Here is a 23,120-nt window from a genome sequence, read left to right as displayed (position 1 = left end):
GGACATGTATTTGTAGATGTCGCTGGCATATTCTGCACCTAAATGTTGTGTTTTCATAGTCTAGTGTCTATGTCCAGCTTCATTGTTTATGCTTTAGCTGTATGCGGTTCGATAAGCCTTTACTGAGATCTACTTCCACACATATGGGTGCGAATGTAAAAATTCTTTCCTCCACTCTTTGTGTGTCCATTTTAATATATCTTCCAATGGTGTTGCCTATACCTACAAGAACCTGTTGGTCCCAGAAGTGTAATGGGAGGTTGTGCAGACGGACCCAAACTAGCATCCTAGAAACAACCATAGTATTGGCATTGAATTCCGGGAACCATGGTGTGATGAAAAGGCCCGTAGATCCCCAAAACCATGGTCCCTCCTGTATCACAATGTCTCTTATCTCTGTTGAATGGAATTTGACAATGAAAAACCCCTTGGAACAGAGGTGGATCTCACAGTGTAGAGTCCATTTTGTGAATATCCAATGGAAAATTTCAAAAGGTTTTGGCCAGAAACAGTTGAATCGACAAATGATGGCTTGTGATTCAAAATTATTACATGCCTCATCTGTTTCTGGTATATCTATATTTAGTTCTGGTGTATAGTTCAACTGCTCCACAATGTATGGACTGGGTTCTGTTCCAGCTTGCTTTGGGACTACTGTAGGAGTTTTTCCCCCTTGTAAGATGTTCTTGAAGGATATTCCTCCATTTTTGTGCTTCTGTTGTGGATCTGTGTTGTTTTTTGTTTTTGTGCTTGTCCCACTGCCTCCTTCTGTTTGTTTTGTTGAACTGAAAGTTGTTGCACCACCTCGCAGCCTCAGGTTGAGTGTTATAGTAGATTCTGACATAATGTTGTAGCCGAAAATGGATCTGAGATGTTGTAGGGTTCTACCCCCATATAACAGATGTTGTAGTACAACCAGGTAGCCAATTTGTTGGGCAATGATATTCTTCAAGTTCATAACACACTTTGTTGCAAGGACCCAAATCAAAGTAGATTTCCCTGAAGGAGTTTTAATAAAAAAATTGAAAGCGTTTAGAAGTTACCAAGGAAGGGGGTTTTGTGGTCCTCTGGGTCATGCATGACCGTGTAGCTTCAATGTCTTCATAATGCTCTGTAGTCTGTGGGTACTCCTCTAGCATCTTGACGGCCTTGACAAAATTTCTGAGAGTTTTGGTCGACCCTCGCAAGGAGGTGAACACGTCTTCGATTCCAGCAAACTGTAGAACCTTCTTAGGCAAACGAGTAGCCACTATCCCGACACCTCTTGGGGGGGGCACCATTCTGATTGTTCTAGTGCCACATTTACCAGTGATCTTGACAGGTACAATGTGGGGTTTCTGGATCTTGTTACCCCAATCCCTCCTCCTCATGGGAATAACCAAAATCTTGGCCAAAATAATGGCTCTGCGTCTGGCCGTGGCCACCTCTTTGCTGCACTTAACGCCAAGCTCGACGTGGCCATTGTCGTTACATGATCTGGTACACCTCAACGGCCAACAAGAAGAGATAATTTTTCTCGAGGGAACGGATTTTCCCGTCTTTTACCAGGCGGTCGAGCTTTTTCACAGCTACGCACTTTCCTCTTCATCTCTTCGAGGTCCTCGGCGTTCACCATGACTATCCCCGCGGCCTCTGTCACCTCGACCTCGCCCAAACCCGCGCCCGAATCCCCCTCCTCTTTTCGCCATTTCTTCGCTAGGGTTTTCGTTCTGTTTGATCTCCAATTTTAATTATTATTATTTTATAGATTGTAGTTATTTTAGTTATAAATATAATTTGTTTGATTATTTTATTTTAATTTTAAAAAATAATATATATATATATATATATATTAAAATAGGTTTAAATTTAAATTAGTTTGTTATTTCATCGATGTAGTTGAAAAAAAAAAAAAAAGCCCACCTCAAGGGGAGAAAAACAGAAAAGAGGAAAGAGAGAATTACTTCGTTGGTTATTGGCCAAATTCCTATAGTGTTATGGGTTGTTGGGTTTTTGAGTACTGTTTTTTCAAAGCCAGTGATTGGGTATTTGGGAAAAATCTATATGAACGTAAATAAGTCTTTAATTTTAAATGAAAAGTGTTATGTTTTTTTTACCAAAAAATAAAATAAAATTACTCAAATCACTTATTTTCATTTTTCCGTGATTGAAATTGAAAGTCGGTTAAAATTTTAAATTATAATAATAAATAGATGGTTTAAAGGTTAAATCACTATTTTATGTTAAACTCAAATTTTGTTAAGCGGCTAAAAAGAATAAACCATCAAATTAAGGAAGCCATATATTAACCATATCCCATGCTAAAATAGTAATCGCCCATATCCACTGAAATATCTATCCTCGAAATTTTATTGCTCCGAGAGCTGTATTATAGTTCAATATAAGCACGATGTGTGATTTTCTCGGTATTAACATGGATTGCTATATGCTTTAAAAGGGAAAAATACATTTAAAAACATGTTTGTATTTTTTTTATTAAATATCATTATTTTATTTATTATATTTTAAGATAAAATTTAAATTTATAAGAATAGAGAAATTTGATCTCTGATCTAAAATTGTAAGTAACTCTATGGAATAGATCCAAAATTAGATGAATCCAAAGTTACCAAATTTCGCTGTACTACCAATAAAAAATCGAAAATTGGAAGTTCAGTAGAGTGCACGAGAGATTAGGTTGGTTAGTATAGGAAGACCAGCGCGCAGATTTCCAATCATAGTTATAAATTCGAGCATCCCAATTACTCTTCAGAAACCCCTTCTGTAACCGGGAAATGGCATACGGTTACGGCTAATAAATGGTAATCTGGTTGTAATGGTAACGGGAAATTACTTTGATTATAATGAAAGTACAATGTTCCTGAGGAAACATAAATCAATCAGCACATACATAACCAGAGTTCATAGATTCTAGGTCGTAAGTAGCATGAGCAAAAGAAATATCGGCTCTATCTCTATGTTTGTTCTCCATCTCAGCCTAAACAGAGGAGTGAAACACAGAGGATGCAGGGGATGCACATATGTGCAGTGCAAGATCCAAATACAACATCCAAATTCAAATCTTGTAGTCCAACCATGTCAATAATATCCATCATATCAGTTAAGAAGTTGGGGGCACAGATTTGTCATCGAAACAGTGTGGGAGATGGAGACTGCTGAGAGAAATAGACTCGATCTCAATGATAGCCCTCCATATCCAATACAGTCCTAACAGAGACAGACCTATAAAAGTAACAGAGGAGGCAGATACAAAAAGAAAACAGAGTTTTGTAGATGGTGTCTTCAGTCAGCATTTAGATCATAAAATGTCCAATCCCCTGTAGTGAGCTAGAATTCTTGCGGACTTTGGCTGAACCTTCCTTGGATAGACAATCTGCCTCTCCATTTTGGCTCTGGTATAAATATGTGAAATAGTGATAGAGTGAAACTTTTTGATCAAACACTGAATTCTGCATTTCCAAGCATCAAGATTTAAAGAGTTGAAGGAACCTTTGTCATTTGCCCAGTCAATAGCAAATTTGGAGTCTCCAAAAACTAAAAGATATGTAAGCCAAAAAACACAATACAAAACTCCCCAGAATGCAAGTAATTCAACTCTAGTATTGGATCCCTTTCCACAGTGCAAGTGGAATCTATAAAAAGTCCTAAGCCCAAGATGAATGGCCATTCCGCAACCACATAGTCCGAAGAAAGATACCCATAAAAAGTCAACATACTTTATTAACATGTTTTCCTATTGTGTGGTGCCTTTTGATGGCACAATGAATACTGGACTGACCCGATATGACGCAGTTAATGGGGGCCCTTTTTGATGGTTGATTGAACACTCTTGACTTTAAGCCTCTCCACATATTTATGACCTCGTTGGCGATAGCCTAATAGATATTCCTACTCGGCTCTGCTCCGGCATTTCAGCGAGGCAGCACTAAAATCTTTCTGCGACTAACAACTAACAGCTTGATCGGCTACTAAATGGCATCGAATCCACGGTTTCTCTTTGAGTACCCTTCCTCTCTGTACATCCAAGTAGTGGCCGTGGTCCTCCTTCTGCTAGGAATTATGTTAGGATTGATGGAATTCAAAGGCATTAATCTCAAATTCTCTAAATTTGCCGGTTCCAAACCAGGTTCTTCATCTAGCCAAATACCCAGCAAGCTGGCAATGTTCGTTGTCTATGCGCCTGCCTTCTTAACTTGCACACTAGTTCTCTTCAGCAAATTAGACTGGCCCAGTGCAAGCACTTTTCTTCACAAATTGGGTCTCTTGCAGCTTTCAACAAGTTTGAATCTGCACAAAGAAGCAGAGCCCCGTTTCCTCATCCTGGCTACTGCTCTGGCCATTCATTTCCTGAAGCGAGTTATGGAGGTATGTGTTATTGAATAGAATTGTCTATATCTAGATAACTCTGTTTCAAGCAGATTCTAATATATACATCAGCATAACAGGTCCTGTTTGTTCATCGCTATTCTGGAGGTATGACCATCGATACATTTGTGTTCCTACCTTTGAGCTACATTTTTATAGTTGGCAATCTGCTTTATGATATTCAACTCTCTGTGGAGTACCTGGGTCGTCCATCTGTGAATTTGATACCATTGGGAATAGTTCTGTTCATTGTGGGTATCAGTGGGAACTTCTATCACCATTATTTGCTGTCGAAGCTTCGCAAAGATGGAGTGAAACTGTACTGTATTCCCCAAGGAGGCCTATTTGGGTGTGTGGTTTGCCCCCATTATTTTTTCGAGCTTATTGAATTCCTGGGCGTAGCTTTCATCTGCCAGACTCCGTTTGCTTTCTGTGTAGTTGCCATGATGTTCTTCCTTCTGGTGGGTAGAAGCATATCACCCAAGTCATGGTATATGAAAAAGTTTGAGGACTTCCCTAGTCACCGAAAGGCTCTGATTCCATTCCTCATGTGACACAGTGCAATTAAGGTTCTGAGATTGGCTAATTGTTATTGCTGTTCAAGGTATTAAATTTGGCAGTGGGTTACCTAAGGTGCTGTAATGTAATGAGAAAAGTTAGGTTACAGAACTTCAGTTGTTCCTGTCATGAGTTGATTGGATCATGTACAATTAATATCTTTATGTTTGACCCATATTCACATAATTGTGATTTGATCTGATCATATGTGTTTGAACCCAAAATTTGATATTGGCAAAATTATGTTTTCCTGTGTCTTTTGGCATGTGGTCTCTGTGTGAAGGTTTCCTGTCATGAGTTGACTGGATCATGTACAATTAATATCTTTATGTTTGACCCATATTCACATAATTGTGATTTGATCAAATGTGTTTGGACCCAGAATTTGATATTGGCAAAATTATGTTTGCCTGTGTCTTTCGGCATATGGTCTCTGTGTGAAGGTAAATAACAAGACCCAGAATAATGATATATAAAAAAGCTTGAGGAATTCACAAATCACCTAAAGGCTTTGATTCTTTTCCTCACATGACATACTGTCATTAAGGTCCTTACTTTGTCTGATTTTTATTTCTGGCCCTAAATGTGGCAGTAGGTACCTTGGTGGGATTCCATAGTTGTGATTTGATTTAATTCATGCAATTAATATTGGTATGTTTAGACCCTAAATTTTACAAAGGTGTGATTTTCTTTTTTTGTAGTCTGAACCCAAACGTTTACTTTGGCAAACTATGTTTGCATCTCTCTCTTGGCTTGTGGGCTCCGTGGGAAAATCATAAGTCTATGTTGTAATAGTTTTAACAGATGCAAAAGCCATCTCCTTGTCCCTTATTGATTATCTCAGATGTGATTTTTAACATTTCCATTCATCATGAGATGGCCACGCAGAGGGCATTTGATCACTGCTACGTATTTATGAGATAGTCTAGGATGAGAATTTTCCACAGGTATGGCCTTGCAGAGGGCATCTGGTCACTGCTATGCATTTATGAGATAGTTAAATGGAGACTTAGATGACAATAGCAAAGAATAATTCACAGAAACAGACAAATGGAGAAACAACAAGATTACTTAGTCAGAAACAGCGGAATAGATAAAACAATCACTGGAGAACAGAAATCACTTTGCATTACATAACAGGCTTGGGCCTTGGCTTGCTTTCCTTGGCCAGAGAAATTACATTTTTATAGAAGCAGAAGAAGGATCTAGAATCCTGTGTGTGATTCAGATGGAGATCTGGAATGATCTAGAAACCACTGGCGGTGTAGGAGGATCTAGAATCCTGGAGATCTAGAAAAATATAATCTAGAAGGATCTAGAATACTGCATGAATTTGGCTTCACACTTAACATTCTCCCACTTGAAGCCAAATAAGAGTCATCAAGGCACACCGAGTCCTACCATGCCTCTACATAACTCATGTTTATTCGTGGTAGAATCTTAGTGAGCATATCAGCAAGGTTCCTATCTGTATGGATCTTTTCCAAGGATAACTGTTCTTCCTCCAACACATGCCGGATCCAATGGTACCTTAAGTCAATGTGCTTGGTTTTTGAATGAAATGCTGGGTTCTTCGCCAAGTGAATGGCACTCTGACTATCACAATATAACACATACTTGTCCTGCTTTATTCCTATCTCTCCTAGGAATCACTGCATCCACAACATCTCTTTACGAGCTTTTGTTGCAGCTATGTACTCTACTTCTGTTGTAGAGAGGGTTACTATTCTTTGTAGCCTTGACACCCAAGATACTGCTGCCCCAGCAAATGTATACAAATAACCTGTAGTGGACTTTCTGGTATCCATATCTCCAACCATATCCGCATCTATAAATCCTTCAAGCACAGTCTCATCATGACCAAAGCATAAACAATAATGACTAGTACCCTTGAGATACCTTAAAATCCATTTTACTACTTGCCAATGTTGTTTGCCTAGATTAGTAAGGAACCTGCTCACTACTCCCACTGAATATGCAATGTCTGGTCATGTGCATACCATGGCATACGTTAAGCTGCCAATTGTTGAAGCATAAGGAATCTTGCTCATCTCTCTTTTCTCCTTGTCATCACTAGGACATAATTTAGTACTAAGCTTGAAGTGGGCTGCAAGGGGTGTACCAATTGGCTTGGCATCCTTCATATTAAACCCGTCAAGCACTTTCTTGATATATTTTTCTTGTGACAGCCACAACCTTTTATTTTTCATGTCACGCATAATCCGCATGCCCAATAACTGTTGTGCTGGTCCCAAATCCTTCATTGCAAATTTGCTACCCAAATATTTCTTCAACCTATTGATCTTATTCTTATCATGCCCAACAATCAACACGTCATCCACATATAACAATAATATGATATACTTTCCTTGATCATACCTCTTGATATAGACAAAATGGTCAACTTCCAACCTCTGAAAACCATGTTCCAACACGAATGAATCAAATTTCTTGTACCATTATCGAGGTGCCTATTTCAACCCATAAAGACTCTTCTTCAACCTACAAACAAGGCCTTCTTTGCTTTTTTCTATGAAGCCTTCTGGCTACTCCATATAAATTTCTTCCTCCAATTCACCATGAAGGAAAGCAGTTTTTACATCTAACTGTTCACATTCTAGGTCTAAAGCAACAACTAGACCAAGAATTACTCTAATGGATGACATTTTAACAATAGGTGAGAAAATTTCAGTGAAGTCAATACCTTCTTTTTGGGCAAAACCTTTCACCACCAGTCTTGCTTTATACATCTCCTTTTTGTCACCTTCATGCTTAATCCTGTACACCCATTTGTTTTGTAGATTTTTTCTATCTTTTGGGAGCTTTACCAACTCCCAAGTTTTATTTTTCTGCAAAGAGTTCATTTCTTCTTCCATTCTTTACTGTGCTCGACTTTACAAGCTTCTTGAAAAAAATTAGGTTCACTTTCATCAGTCAACAAAATATAGTTTGTAGGAGGATACCTTTGTGAAGGCTTATGAGGCCTAGAAGAACTGTGAACCAACTGTGGTGGTGCATTATCAGGTTGAATCTCCTGTAAAGGTTCCTACAAGATTCCTTCTTCTTCTTGTTCATTATTTTCCACTTGTTGTTCTTCATGCTCCTGAATTTGTTGTTCATTTTCTTGTATTGGTGGTATGTTTTCCTGCTGCTCTTCAAACCTGTCAATAACCTTCTTAACCTCCAACTCACCTACAGTCCTCTTGAACATTTCTGACTCATTAAATATAACATCCCTGCTTCTAATAATTTTATGTTTGACTGGATCCCATAGACGATAACCAAGATCTTCATCTGCATATCCCCAAAAAATGCATTTCATAGATTTATCATCTAGCTTAGTTCTATTTTCTCTGGGAATATGTAGGAATGCTTCACATCCAAAGATTTTCAAGTGAGAATACTTCAAATTCTTACCAGTCCAAAGTTCTTCAGGGATACCGCCATCCAAGGTTGTAGTTGGAGATCTATTTATGAGGTAGAAAGCGGTTCTAACTGCTTCAGCGCAAAAATTCTTCTCCAAACCGGAATTGGACAACATACTTCGCACTTTTTCCATAATGGTGCGACTCATCCTTTCTGCGACACCATTTTGTTGAGGAGTACCAGGCACAGTCTTCTCATGCTTTATGCCAAACCTATTACAATATTCCTTAAATGCATTTGAACAATATTCTCCACCATTATCCGTTCTTAAACATTTCAACAATTTGTTAGTCTCTCTTTCAACAACAACATGGAATTTTTTAAATATTCCAAACACTTCACTTTTATTTTTCATAGGATATGCCCAAACTTTTTTGAATGAATCATGTATAAATGTTACAAAATATGATGTTCCTCCTAATGATTTGATGTTAAAAGGCTCAAACACATCCGAGTGTACCAATTCTAACACATTTTTCTTTTTGTCATGGCCACCTCTAAGGAATGAATCCCTTCTTTGTTTGCCATATATACAATGCTCACAAAGATCAAGATTGTAGGATTTCAATCCTGGCAATAAATTTTTACCAACAAGGATTTTTAAGCCCTTCTCGCTCATGTGACCTAAATGCTTATGCCACAAATCTGTTGAATTTCCTTCCTTTGTGACAGCAGCCAAATCTGATTTTCCTATCAATGTCTTCAATGTGTATAATGTTCCTATCTTGGGTCCTTTGGCCACGACCAATGCATCTTTGCTAATTTTCCAGCCTCCTTTTCCAAAGCTTGTCGAATAGCCTTCATTATCCAGTCGTCCCATAGAGATTAAACTCATGCGCATTTCTGGTACATGCCTGCCCTGTTTCAACAATATATCTTGTCCATCTTTCATCTTGATCTGGACATCTCCCACTCCAACAATACTGCAAAAATGATTATTCCCCAAATGCACTCTACCATAGTCACCAGGATTATATGAAACAAAACTATCTTTGCATGGGGTTACATGGTGAGATGCCCCAGAGTTAAGGATCCAATCAAAGCTATTGCTAGATGTATATGCACATGCATCCTCTACTGAAACAGTAAACAACACATCACCATCTATGGCTACAGCAGTAGTCCCACCTTCATTTGTGCTGGATGACTTGTGATTTGTACTAGACGGCCTCTGATCCTTTTGTCCTTTCTTCCAGAATTGACATTCTTTCTTCATGTGCCTGGGTTTGCCACAATGAAAGCAAATGATCCTTCCTCTCCTTGATTTTGATCGGCCTCTTGATCTTGATCGCCCTTGTTGGCCTCGATCCATTCTCCTTAGAGCTAGAGCCTCTCCTCCCTGGTTTTTCGCAATTGACTTATGACGCAGCTCCTCATTCATTAAACTGCTGCTGACATCATCAAATTTCAGGGTCCCTGTAGTTGTTGAAGTGCTCATAGCTACAATTAAATTTTCTCATCTGTCTGGCATAGAACACATTAGTAAAATAGCTCTAATTTCATCATCTAAAATGATTTTAACAGAGGCAAATTGATTAGTAATAATATTAAATGCATTCAAGCGCTCTGCAACTGAAGCACCCTCCTTCATTTTGAGATTATAAAGCTTTTTCATCAAGAACACTTTGTTTGATGTTGTGTTTTTCTCATATAGATCATGGAGCTTCTTCCATAATCTTTCAGCCGTCTTTTCTCTGGACACATTGAAATAAACATTATTTGCTAAATATTGGCAGATTGTTGCAATTGCCTTTCTATCTAGCTTATTCCACTCTTCATTTGTCATCGATGAGGGTTTCTTTGTTGTGCCCTCAATTGGTAAATATTGATCCTTTAAAATCAGTATATCCTCCATCTGTGATTTCCATAGGGCAAAATTAGCCCCGCTCAACTTCTCCATATCTGTAACTGTTGTCTCCATTTTCAATCAAATTCATGCCCCAAAACACAAAAACTCCACTTAAAAATAAAACTTTAATTATTACTCTTTAAAATTTAGTAATAATGACCTTCCTCCTTTTAAAATACCCTTTCCAAAGTTCCTGCTCCTTTTTAAAATATACTTTTCAAAATTCCAACATATAATTATATATGTTTCATAATAAATATAAAAACATATATAATGTTTTAACCTTTTCACATTTCACACATACATATGTTGGTTTGAGAAAAAAACTTGACGTATACGTGCAAGCTTGATGTAAAAAAAACTTACGAACACCACGTTTCAACTCCAATCTCCATGGATCTCCACTTTTCAAACTCCAGAAACACATTTCAATATAGGTCCATGACCTTGTTTTTCTTGCAGCAACTGTCTTTTAGTTCCAGTGTTCCTAAACTATTTCCTGGACAGATCCTTCAACAACTCCAGGAATAACAACCAATGTTTTAACGAACGCTGTCAGAGCAAGGCGATGGAACTAAGTGGCTTGCACAGTGGATATTTGACCCTAGCTCTGATACCAGTTGTTAGATCAGAGCATACATAACACACAACGGATTTATATTTAGAGACTTAGATGACAATAGCAGAGAATAATTCACAGAGACAGAGAAATGGAGAAACAACAAGATTACTTAGTCAAAAACAGCGGAATAGATAAAACAATCATTGGAGAACAGAAATCCCTTTGCATTACATAACAGGCTTGGGCCTTGGCCAGAGAAATTACATTTTTATAGAGGCAGAAGAAGGATTTAGAATCCTGTGTGTGATTCAGATGAAGCTCTGGAATGATCTAGAAACCACTGGCGGTGTAGGAGGATCTAGAATCCTGGAGATCTAGAAAAATCTAATCTAGAAGGATCTCGAATACTGCATAAATTTGGCTTCACACTTAACACAATGATAGCCCTCCATATCCAATACAGTCCTGATAGAGACATACCTATAAAAGTAGCAGAGGAGGCTGACACAAAAAGAAAAGAGAGATTTGTAGATGGTGTCTTAGTCAGGATTTAGATCATAAAATGTCCAATCCCCTGTAGTGAGCTAGAGTCAAAAAACTGGAAAAAAATTCTTGCAGACTTTCGCTGAACCTCCCTTGGATAGACAATCTGCCTCTCCATTTTAGATCCGGTAGATATGTGAAATAGTGATAGGGTGAAACTCTTTGATCAAACACAAAATTCTGCGTTTCCAAGCATCAAAACTTAGAGAGTTGAAGGAACCTTTGTCTTTTCCCTAGTGAATAACAGATTTGGAATTTCCAAAAACTAAAAGATCCTTAAACCAAAAAACACAATACAAAACTCCCTAAAATGCAAGTAATTCAACTCGAGTATTGGATCCCTTTCCACAGTGCAAGTGGAATGTATAAAAAGTCCTAAGTGTTAGAAATCTGCAGTTTCTAAATCTTAATGTGACCCGATTAATTAAGTCATAAATAAATCATTCTATAATTGAAGCATTAAAGCGTTAAAAGCATTAAAGCATTAAAGCATTAAAGCGTTGAATTGGTATATGATGGACGTACCAGATTAAGAGTTAAATGATATATATAAAGGATTGGGTCCTCTCTCTCCCCACAAGAGTTGTATTCTTCTCCATCAAGAAACACATAAGGAAGTGAGGGCAAGAGGAGAGAAACCGAATTCTGAGAAGAAGACAGAAGACAGAAGACAGAGCAGAAGACAGAAGACAGAAGATGGCAGCCATTACATCTTCCACTGTTAGTCAAGGTATGTCATCTTATTAAGTTCTGAATGTGAAATATTTGGTATTGATGATCTTTGGGCTGTTAAGGGAAATTTTTACATTTGGTATCAAAGCCATATCAATAACTGAATGTTTCCTATGATTGCGATTGATCTGTTCTGTGCTTTACCCATGATGAAATTAATCAAGTTTCCGAAATAACTGTGAGAAGGGATTGCGAGGGAAAAGGTTTACGGGTTGTATTTTTCATTTTTCTGTTTCGGCTTCTGCTTTAGTTTCGTTTGCGTTCCTGGTAGTAATTGAAGGAGGATTAGGAGATTTATATTTAGACATTCAGGTTCGCACCTTCTCCTTCGTATTTGTTGAATGGTTTTAGGATTTGGTGAAGGTTTTCTATTATCCATTTGATTTTAGATTTTGGGATTTCACATTTTACATGATATGAATCATTGGTCGAATTTGGACACTGCAAATTTACTTAGGCCAGAAAAAGATATGTACCATTCGGCTTAAAATAACCTTCCTATTTCCCAGTTAATCGGACCCAGAATGCGGCATCGTTTAGATTTCAATCCCTATGTATTAGAGGACGAATGCGATCTCTGGATTAAGAATTGATTTTGACGGGCTCATGGTTTAGGTTTTGTCGTGTGGCTTTTGGTGAAGAAAACCTAAAAATGGTTGAAAGGTGGGAAACCAGTTATGACGGTTGCAGTTGGTAAATATTTAACAAAAGTCCCTTTTTAAAGTTGCATTGAGAAATATGCTCTTGACACGAGTTCCTTTGGTAAATTTATATGCCAGTTGCAGCGTCATCCCTTGTCATGTGTTTGCTGGCTACCACAATGAAAATCGAACCCTGGTAATTGGCATTGTTGATAATATACCAATTGCCGTCAGAAACACATTACCGTATTAGAGACAAGCGTAATGGTTGAACCTCCTTTGCCCTCTCTCCAATTTGCCTAAATTTGGATATTGGGTGTTTAGAAATGCATGATCTGAATTGAAGTGTGAAGAAGTCCTTCGGTGGTTCGATGTATGTGGATTTCTTACCTCTATGTTGTAGTTTCTCTGATTTATGAGAAAATTTGTTTGAATTTCCATGCTATAAGGAGTTACATGAAACTAACATATATGATTGGATGGCTGTGATGAGATGATTTTATGGTTGCATGTGATTCTAATTACGAGACAAATGTAGTTCTAGTTACAATTATGAAGTTGTGGCAGTAGCATTAAGGATTATGTATGATGAACAAGTTCGTTGTTATGTTTGTGACTCTCATTACTTAAAGGAGTAGCTACATAGTAGGTAGCTGCTATGGCTTGGGGCTATGAAGCCATCTTACTCATTATGAAAATTGCATGGGACCATTATACGGAAGTGGAACAAATTGTAATAACCTTGTTGTGGGATGTACATATATGGGTGTATGAGACATCTAGTAAATCTAAGTGCAATCATTATTACAAAAAATATGATATCTAGTAAATCTAATCATTTGCAAACAGTGTCTTTATGATTTATGATTTATGATTTTGTTAATCACCAAAGTGATCAAAATCAGAATGTTGTTTTGCATAAGGTATGTGTTTATGCACATGAGATTTATGATTTTGTTAATCACCAAAGTGGTCAAAATCAGAATAATCATTTAGTGCATAAGTGACATAATGATTATTGATAGAAAGTGCCAGTTATAATAATACCAATTAAGAACTGGCGTCACTAATGATAGAACCTGAGAACTTACCCAAAGGAAAGTCTTGTTCTATAACTAGTTGACATGATGAGGTTTGATAGATATTTTGATTAAATAAATATTGATCATCCAAAGATGTCAGTTCTATTTAATTGAATATATTTATTACCTACTTATGTTTTGGTATTTAATTATGTTAAGTATAAGATAGTATCTACCCAAAGGAGTGCTATATTATACTATTATGTCTACATCTGAATCGCGTTAGTTATGCGAATTCCTTGTTGAATGTAGTAAATAATGTTGGATGTAAACGTAGCAGGTTGAATGAAAATTCTGCTTTCTTGTGGCATAAATGACTAGGTCATATATCCAAAGAAAGAATGATGAGATTAGTAAGTAATGAAATTTTGTCAAATTTGGACTTTAGTGATCTAGAATTATGTGTGGATTGTATTAAAGGTAAACAAACCAAACATAATAAGAAAGGAGCCACTAGAAGCAGTCAGCTTTTGAAATAATACACACTGATATTTGCGGACCTATGGACACTCCAGCCTTTAATGGAGAAAAGTATTTCATCACTTTCATTGATGATTTTCCCCGTTATGGTTATGTCTATTTGCTTCATGAAAAATCTCAATCTGTGAATGTCCTTGAGACGTTTGTAAAGGAAGTTGAGAGGAAATTAGATAAAAAGGTGAAAATCATAAGGTCTGATAGAGGTGGTGAATATTATGGTAAATATAATGAGTCAGGCCAGTGTCCAGGTCCATTTGCAAAATTCCTCGAAAGTCATGGCATATGTGCGCAATACCAATGCCAGGTACACCACAGCAAAATGGTGTAGCAGAAAGGCGCAATAGGACGTTAATGGATATGATTAGGAGTATGATGTCAGATTCTACACTACCTAAGAATTTGTGGTCGTATGCTCTCAAAACCGCTAATTATTTGTTGAATAGGGTTCCTAGTAAAGCTGTTCAAAAGACTCCTTTTGAGTTATGGACTAACAGGAAACCTAGCTTAAGACACCTGCATGTTTATGGACTAACAGGAAACCTAGCTTAAGACACCTGCATGTTTGGGGTTGTCCAGCGGAAGCGAGAATTTATAATCCACATGAAAAGAAATTAGATTCTCGAACGATAAGTGGGTATTTTTTTAGGTTACCCTGAGAAATCTAAAGGGTATGTGTTTTACTGTCCTAATCATAGTCCAAGAATTGTAGAAACTGGTAATGCAAGATTCATTGAGAATGGTGAAGTCAGTGGGAGTACTAGAAGAGAAATAGTAGAAATAAAGGAAACAAGGGTAAATGTTACATTGCCTAGAATAGTTCCTCCATCTACTATTACTCCAAATGTTGTTCCAGCTGTTGTAGAACAGCATGATGATGATGAACAACATATAAATGAAGAAGTACTTCCTGAAGGAAATGACTTACATAATACTGATATGCATGAACCACAACAAGTAGCATTAAGAAGACCTCAAAGAAATCGTAGGTCAGCTATTTCTGATGATTATGTGGTTTATATGCAAGAATCAGATTATGATATTGGAATCAATGAGGATCCAGTTTCGTTTTCACATGCTGTAGAAAGTAAAGAGTTAAAGGAATGGATTAATGCCATGAAAGAAGAAATGAAATCCATGCAACATAATGAAGTTTGGGATCTCGTTGAGTTACCACATGGCTGTAAAAGAGTCGGATGCAAATGGGTTTTTAAAACCAAACTCGACTCTAGTGGTAATATCGAACGATATAAAGCTAGACTTGTTGCTAAGGGTTACACTCAGAAAGTGTTGATTACAAGGAGACATTTTCTCCTGTTTCGAAAAAGGACTCACTAAGAATAATAATGGCATTAGTAGCTCATTATGATTTGGAGTTGCATCAAATGGATGTGAAAACAGCCTTTCTGAATGGAGATCTTGATGAGGATGTTTATATGGATCAACCTGAAGGTTTTTCTGTAGAAGGTAAAGAACAATTGGTGTGTAAACTTAAGAAGTCAATATATGGGCTTAAACAAGCATCCCGGCAATGGTATATTAAGTTAAATACCATTATTACATCTTTTGGTTTTAAGGAAAATACGGTTGATCACTGTATATACCAAAAGATCAGTGGGAGCAAGTTTATTTTTCTGGTCTTTTATGTTGATGACGTCTTGCTTGCTGCAAATAATTTAAGTATATTGTATGAGACTAAGGAATTTCTCTCAACAAACTTTGAAATGAAAGACATGGGAGAGGCATCCTATGTGATTGGATATAGCGATTCAGATTTTGCTGGATGCATCGATACTAGAAAATCGACTTTTGGTTACCTGTTTATGTTTGCTCAAGGTGCCATATCATGGAAAAGTGCGAAACAGACTATCGTTGCTTCATCCACTATGGAGGCAGAATTTGTGGCATGTTTTGAAGCCACAATTCATGCATTATGGTTGCAGAACTTTATTTCAGGACTTGCGGTTGTCGACACCATTAGCAAGCCGCTGAAAATTTATTGTGATAACTCTGCAGCAGTATTTTTCTCAAAGAATGACAAGTACTCTAAAGTATCTTGTTGTGAAAGATGAGGTTCAGAAACAAAGAATGTCAATCATGCACATAAGGACAGAACTTATGATTGCAGACCCTTTGACGAAAGGGTTACAACCAAGACAATTTAAGGAACATATTCAAAGAATGGGTCTTGGTTGTATTAATAATAATTGATGTATGACATTCTGAGCTCTTTTATGTGTTTCTGATATACAATTATGTATCTCTTGTTTTAATATAGTAGTACGTATTTTATGTAATTTTAAACAAGAAAGAGTCTTATAAAGATATTATGTTTAATCATTATGATATAAGACATTATGTGGACCATTATGCTGTTTTATATAAATTATGAGTATGAATTGATGGATTGCTGGTATTGTAGTATATGGAAGGGAATGCATTGATTTAATAGTGCACAACCACCATAACTCTCAGCAATTTATCATAGTATGATGTTCAACGCTTAATATTATGAACAGTCGGGTCAAGTGGGAGAATGTTAGAAATCTGCAGTTTCTAAATCTTAATGTGACCCGATTAATTAAGTCATAAATAAATCATTCTATAATTGAAGCATTAAAGCGTTAAAAGCATTAAAGCATTAAAGCACGCATTAAAGCATTAAAGCGTTGAATTGGTATAAGAGTTAAATGATATATATAAAGGATTGGGTCCTCTCTCTCCCCACAAGAGTTGTATTCTTCTCCATCAAGAAACACATAAGGATGTGAGGGCAAGAGGAGAGAAACCGAATTCTGAGAAGAAGACAGAAGACAGAGCAGAAGACAGAAGACAGAAGATGGCAGCCATTACATCTTCCGCTGTTAGTCAAGGTATGTCATCTTATTAAGTTCTGAATGTGAAATATTTGGTATTGATGATCTTTGGGCTGTTAAGGGAAATTTTTACACTAAGCCCAAGATGAATGGCCATTCCGCGACCACATAGTCCGAAGAAAGATACCCATCAAAAAATCTAACATACTTTATTAACACATGGGCGAAGCCCAGGAGGTCTGAAGTTCAAATCTCATGGAGTACAGTGACCTGCTGTGGTGGCGGCTAGAGGGGCGGACCCCCCTACCGTGGGTGTGCTCTTGCCAAAATCATAGGATCTTAGTATACCCGACCTGCAGGTGGTTGGGTGTGCTCTTGGTGTTATAGTGGCAGCAATGAGGTTTGATCCTGGGTCTCCCGTGGATTAAACTTGATAGTTGCCGATTCACCATGTGTTAAAAAAAAAAACATGTTTTTCTATTGTGTGGTGCCTTTTGATGGCACAATCAATACTGCACTGACCCGATATAACGCAGTTAATGGTGGCCCTTTTTGATGGTTGATTGAACACTCGTGACTTTAAGCCTCTCCACATATTTATGACCTCGTTGGCGATACCCTAATAGATATTACTCCTCTGCTCTGTTCCGGCATTTCAGCGAGGCAGCACTAAAATCTTTCTGCAACTAACAAATAACAGCTTGATCGGCTACTAAATGGCATCGAATCCACCGTTTCTCTTTGAGAATCCTTCCTCTCTGTACATCCAAGTAGTGGCCGTGGTCCTCCTTCTGCAAGGAATTATGTTAGGATTGATGGAATTCAAAGGCATTAATCTCAAATTCTCTAAATTTGCCAGTTCCAAACCAGGTTCTTCATCTAGCCAAATACCCAGCAAGCTGGCAATGTTCGTTGCCTATGCGCCTGCCTTCTTGACTTGCACACTAGTTCTCTTCAGCAAATTAGACTGGCCCAATGCAAGCACTTTTCTTCACAAATTGGGTCTCTTGCAGCTTTCAACAAGTTTGAATCTGCACAAAGAAGCAGAGCCCCGTTTCCTCATCCTGGCTACTGCTCTGGCCATTCATTTCCTGAAGCGAGTTATGGAGGTATGTGTTATTGAATAGAATTGTCTATATCTAGATAACTCTGTTTCAAGCAGATTCTAATATATACATCAGCATAACAGATCCTGTTTGTTCATCGCTATTCTGGAGGTATGACCATCGATACATTTGTGTTCCTACCTTTGGGCTACATTTTTATAGTTGGCAATCTGCTTTATGATATTCAACTCTCTGTGGAGTACCTGGGTCGTCCATCTGTGAATTTGATACCCTTGGGAATAGTTCTGTTCATTGTGGGTATCAGTGGGAACTTCTATCACCATTATTTGATGTCGAAGCTTCGCAAAGATGGAGTGAAACTGTACTGTATTCCCCAAGGAGGCCTATTTGGGTGTGTGGTTTGCCCCCATTATTTTTTCGAGCTTATTGAATTCCTGGGCGTAGCTTTCATCTGCCAGACTTCGTTTGCTTTCTGTGTAGTTGCCATGATGTTCTTCCTTCTGGTGGGTAGAAGCATATCAACCAAGTCATGGTATATGAAAAAGTTTGAGGACTTCCCTAGTCACCGAAAGGCTCTGATTCCATTCCTCATGTGACACAGTGCAATTAAGGTTCTGAGATTGGCTAATTGTTATTGCTGTTCAAGGTATTAAATTTGGCAGTGGGTTACCTAAGGCGCTGTAATGTAATGAGAAAAGCTAGGTTACAGAACTTCAGTTGTTCCTGTCATGAGTTGATTGGATCATGTACAATTAATATCTTTATGTTTGACCCATATTCGCATAATTGTGATTTGATCTAATCATATGTGTTTGAACCCAAAATTTGATATTGGCAAAATTATGTTTGCCTGTGTCTTTTGGCATGTGGTCTCTGTGTGAAGGTTTCCTGTCATGAGTTGATTGGATCATGTACAATTAATATCTTTATGTTTGACCCATATTCACATAATTGTGATTTGATCTGATCATATGTGTTTGGACCCAAAATTTGATGCTGGCAAAATTATGTTTGCCTGTGTCTTTCGGCATGTGGTCTCTGTGTGAAGGTAAATAACAAGACCCAGAATAATGATATATAAAAAAGCTTGAGGAATTCACAAATCACCTAAAGGCTTTGATTCTTTTCCTCACATGATATACTGTCAGTAAGGTCCTTACTTTGTCTGATTTTTATTTCTGGCCCTAAATGTGGCAGTAAGTACCTTGGTGGGATTCCATAGTTGTGATTTGATTTAATTCATGCAATTAATATTGGTATGTTTATACCCTAAATTTTACAAAAGTGTGATTAATTTTTTGTAGTCTGAACCCAAACGTTTACATTGGCAAACTATTTGCATATCTCTCTTGGCTTGTGGGCTCCGTGGGAAAATCATTAGTCTATGTTGTAATGGTTTTAAGTTTTAACAGATGCAAAAGCCATCTCCTTCTCCCTTATTGATTATCTCAGATGTGATTTTTAACATTTCCATTCATCATGAGATGGCCACGCAGAGGGCATTTGATCACTGCTACGTATTTATGAGATAGTCTAGGATGAGAATTTTCCACAGGTATGGCCTTGCAGAGGGCATCTGGTCACTGCTATGCATTTATGAGATAGTTAAAGAGGAGAATTTGCCACAGGTGTTTTGTTATTGATAGGATTATTCATCCCTTTTCTTCCCATTTTCAATCATTATATTCTCAACTTTTCCTCATCTGTTCTCTGTTCTTGATCGTCTAAATCAGCATAAAATGATCTGGTCGTGAGTGGGATTGCGACCCACTGAACTGCACAAGGATTCAACATTTCACCAAGCTAAGATAGTAATCAGGTAGAAGAAGCTTGCGCTGAAGACTAACACAGGGAGACTGCAGTAAAGGATGGCGCCAAGTAATATCTGGAACCTAGTTAAAGAAACATACTAGCTGAGTGAAATGAACCAGTACACAACCGGTAATGAAACAGGTTACGTATAATCTGTTGAATTCCGCAAACAATATGCATATGTACCTTGCAATATCAGTGGATTGGATAAAATGCTGTATAAGCTGGGATATATATCCGATTGGACCAATCATATGGTGTATACACCCTATTCCAGGGTTGATTCAATGATTGATTTAATGATGCATATATCCCAACTTATATAACATTTAATATACGGACAACTTATATAACATTTAATGTACGGATAGTTTGCTTTTGAATAGTTCAGAGTTGTATATATCTCAACATATATAACATTTAAGTTACTGATTGTTTGCTTTTGAATATTTTAAAGTTGATTCAATAATGTGTATATCCCAACATTTTTTGAATAGAAAAATAAAACGTTTTTTTATTGATTATAATGAAAGTACAATGTTCCAGAGAAAACATAAATCATCACACACATAATCAGAGTTCATAGATTCTACGTTCTAAGTAGCCTGAGCAAGAAAAATATCAGCTCAATCTCTGTGTTTGTTCTCCATCTCAGCCTAAACAGTTGAGCGAAACACAGAGGATGCAGAGGATGCACATATGTGCAGTCCAAGATCCAAATTCAAAACTTGTAGACCGACCATGTTAGTCATATCAGATAAGAAGTTGGGAGCACAGATTTGTTGACGAAACAGAGTGAGAAATAAAGCTGCTCAGAAAAATAGACCCAATCTCAATTATAGCCCTCCATATCCAATAGAGTCTTAACGGAGACAGTCCTATAAAAGTAACAGACGAGGCAGATACAAAAAGAAAACAGAATTTTGTAGATGGCCTCTTCGGTCAGCATTTAGATCATAAAATGTCCAATCCCCAGGCTACCCCAGCCATGAACAAGAGTAAAAAAACTCTTAAGGAGGTGGGCTGAAAGTTTGGATTTATGGGATGGGGTGAAAATACATATATCTGTTTATAATAAAAGTAATCTAACTTAAAAAGTTACAGTTCATTTTCTGGTTATCCAACTTTGAAAGTTGAAAACTCTGAAACATGAGTAAGATTCATTTGAATGACACTGCAAAGTACAGACTGTCCCATGGTTCCATAAGGATCTCTGGATTAATGTGCCCGCATACAAATGTAATGAACCTCAAACGGCTACCTCTGTGTGATCTATGACAATCCAGAAAACGTAAACCAGGAACGTCCATGTGAATTTTATGTTGTATCTAAATCAGTTCATAACTTTGTAACTTCATACAGATATGTATGTATGATTCCGAGCACTGAAGGGATCCATTGGCATAAGGAAGGGATCGACAATCTCGCAAAGTCTCAGGAAAGTTCACCCTTTCTTCTTGGAAAATCTTAGATGGAACCTATTCTCGGGTTCTAGCATGATAATTGGCTTTGATTCTATTTTAAATGGTCAGGATTTCTCTTTCCCTTCTCTGTTGGTACGCTTCCTTCATAGATTGGGATGCTTCTTGTGGAACAAATTGATCAAAAACTTGGTCAGATTCTATCCCTGTCTGGAAGGATGGGGAGGACCTGCACCTGACACAAACTCTGCTCCCTCTCTGGATCTCTGTAAAAGAGAGACTTAATAGCCTGGGGATTTTTCGATCGGGATCCAAGGATTGTTTGGTCTGGTCTCTTCCAAAAGCAAAACTGCCAGTGCATGTAAAGGATATCTACGCAAAAATGATCTCTGTCCACGCTCGAAGTCATGGTCTGCTTTTCCCTCCTTGCCTCTGGGAGGCAGCATGTCCTCTTAAAATGATTATATTTTCTTGGTTGGTTTTTGGGAACAGGAATCTTACTTGGGAGGTCCTTCAAAGGAAAAACTGGCAGGGCCCAAGTAGATGTGCCATGTGCCACAACGGAATCAAACCTGCATATGTTTTTTCAATGTGCCTCGTCTCTCCATATCTGGTATGATCTATTTTTGTCTTTTGGTTTTCCTTACCTTATCTTTCCTTTTGTACAGGATGGTTTTAAGTGGTGGAGCGAGCAATGTCTATCCTGGAGATCTTTGTTTATTATTTCCTGTTGGTTCTTGTGGAAATGGAGAAACGCACAAATATTTCAAGAATCAAAGGAGCCTCTTAATTCAATTCTACAACGCATTATGGCATGCTATGACTCTTTTCATCGGGGCGATATACAGTCAAAAAAAGTCTGCAAAAAGATGCTGGATATCTTTTCCTTTCAGACTCCTGCTGCGTTCTTTGATGGAGCTGAGCGCAACAATAGCTGTGGTTGCGGGGTCTTCGTCGTTATAAATGACAACCTTCACTATTCAATATCTTGGCATGGCGGTTTTGGCTCAAACTCTTTGGCGGAGGCTAGGGCTCTCACAGGGCTGCTCGCCTTTTGTGTCTTCTTAGGCATCCAGTCTATTTCAATCTTCGGTGACTCGAAATCGCTCATTGATCATGTAAATGGCTTGGGCCTCATAAACAGTCCACACCTCCTTGGATGGCTAAGCCGTATCAAGTTCTTTCGGAACTCGATAAACCAGATTTCGTTTCAGCATATTCCCCGTTCCAGGAATGCCCAGGCTGATATCCTCTCAAAGGATGGTCTTGGCATGCCGCCAGGTCTGTGCTCATTATCAGTCATGCATGAAGGAATCTCTTTCCTCATTCAGGATTTCAGTATCAATGGAATGTGACTCTTATCCTTGGCAAGGCCTGCGAGCTCACTGAGCTTCTGTTCTTTATGAATGTGTATTATCTTGCAATCCTTAGTTGTTTTGTTACTTCTGCAGCTGAATGTTTCTGTATCAAATCTGATAAGTAGATATGGTTATGTTTCTGCTTTAGGTTTTGATGAACTGGAAAAATCTGTCCCTTTATATAGTATCTGTTTCTGGGCACCTCATTGCCCCCTAAAAATTGTTATGTATTGCAAATCTTTATATTTTCTTAATATAAATCCATGATGGTTTTTTTCCCAAAAAAAATCCGAACACTGAAATACTAAATCATCGCATGAAAGCACAGGAAACAAGAAATACACATGTAGGTCAATTGCGGTGCGTGCTACAAATGATTACAAAATTCAGTGTTGCCATCCGAGAATGGGT

The 23,120-nt window shown here is 37.8% G+C and overlaps 1 protein-coding gene and 1 pseudogene across 1 annotated transcript; one reads left to right on the top strand and one right to left on the bottom strand.

Annotated features, from left to right (window-relative positions):
• Positions 1-1,010: 1,010 nt before the first annotated feature.
• LOC149184203 (small ribosomal subunit protein uS5w pseudogene) lies at positions 1,011-1,688 on the bottom strand (annotated as a pseudogene).
• Positions 1,689-17,317: 15,629 nt separating this feature from the next.
• LOC149184202 (uncharacterized) lies at positions 17,318-22,737 on the top strand. Its single transcript, XM_089417422.1, has 2 exons — positions 17,318-18,160; positions 22,020-22,737. Exons 1-2 carry the CDS (start codon positions 17,768-17,770, stop codon positions 22,704-22,706), a joined length of 1,080 nt encoding a protein of 359 aa, XP_089273548.1. The 5' UTR covers positions 17,318-17,767; the 3' UTR covers positions 22,707-22,737.
• Positions 22,738-23,120: the final 383 nt, after the last annotated feature.

The sequence above is a fragment of the Pinus tabuliformis genome, chromosome 3_2 (genome assembly GCF_031772625.1).
Source record: "Pinus tabuliformis cultivar Carrire ecotype Pingquan chromosome 3_2, CPIR1, whole genome shotgun sequence".
Taxonomy (NCBI): domain Eukaryota; kingdom Viridiplantae; phylum Streptophyta; class Pinopsida; order Pinales; family Pinaceae; genus Pinus; species Pinus tabuliformis.
This window is presented reverse-complemented; position numbering and strand designations above follow the sequence as displayed.

Excerpts from the sequence above, each read along its gene's own strand:
- LOC149184202 (XM_089417422.1), top strand. The coding sequence starts at position 17,768 with ATGGCATCGAATCCACCGTTTCTCTTTGAGAATCCTTCCTCTCTGTAC. Across the intron at positions 18,161-22,019 it reads TCCTGAAGCGAGTTATGGAG|GATGGTTTTAAGTGGTGGAG; the intron begins GTATGTGTTATT and ends CCTTTTGTACAG.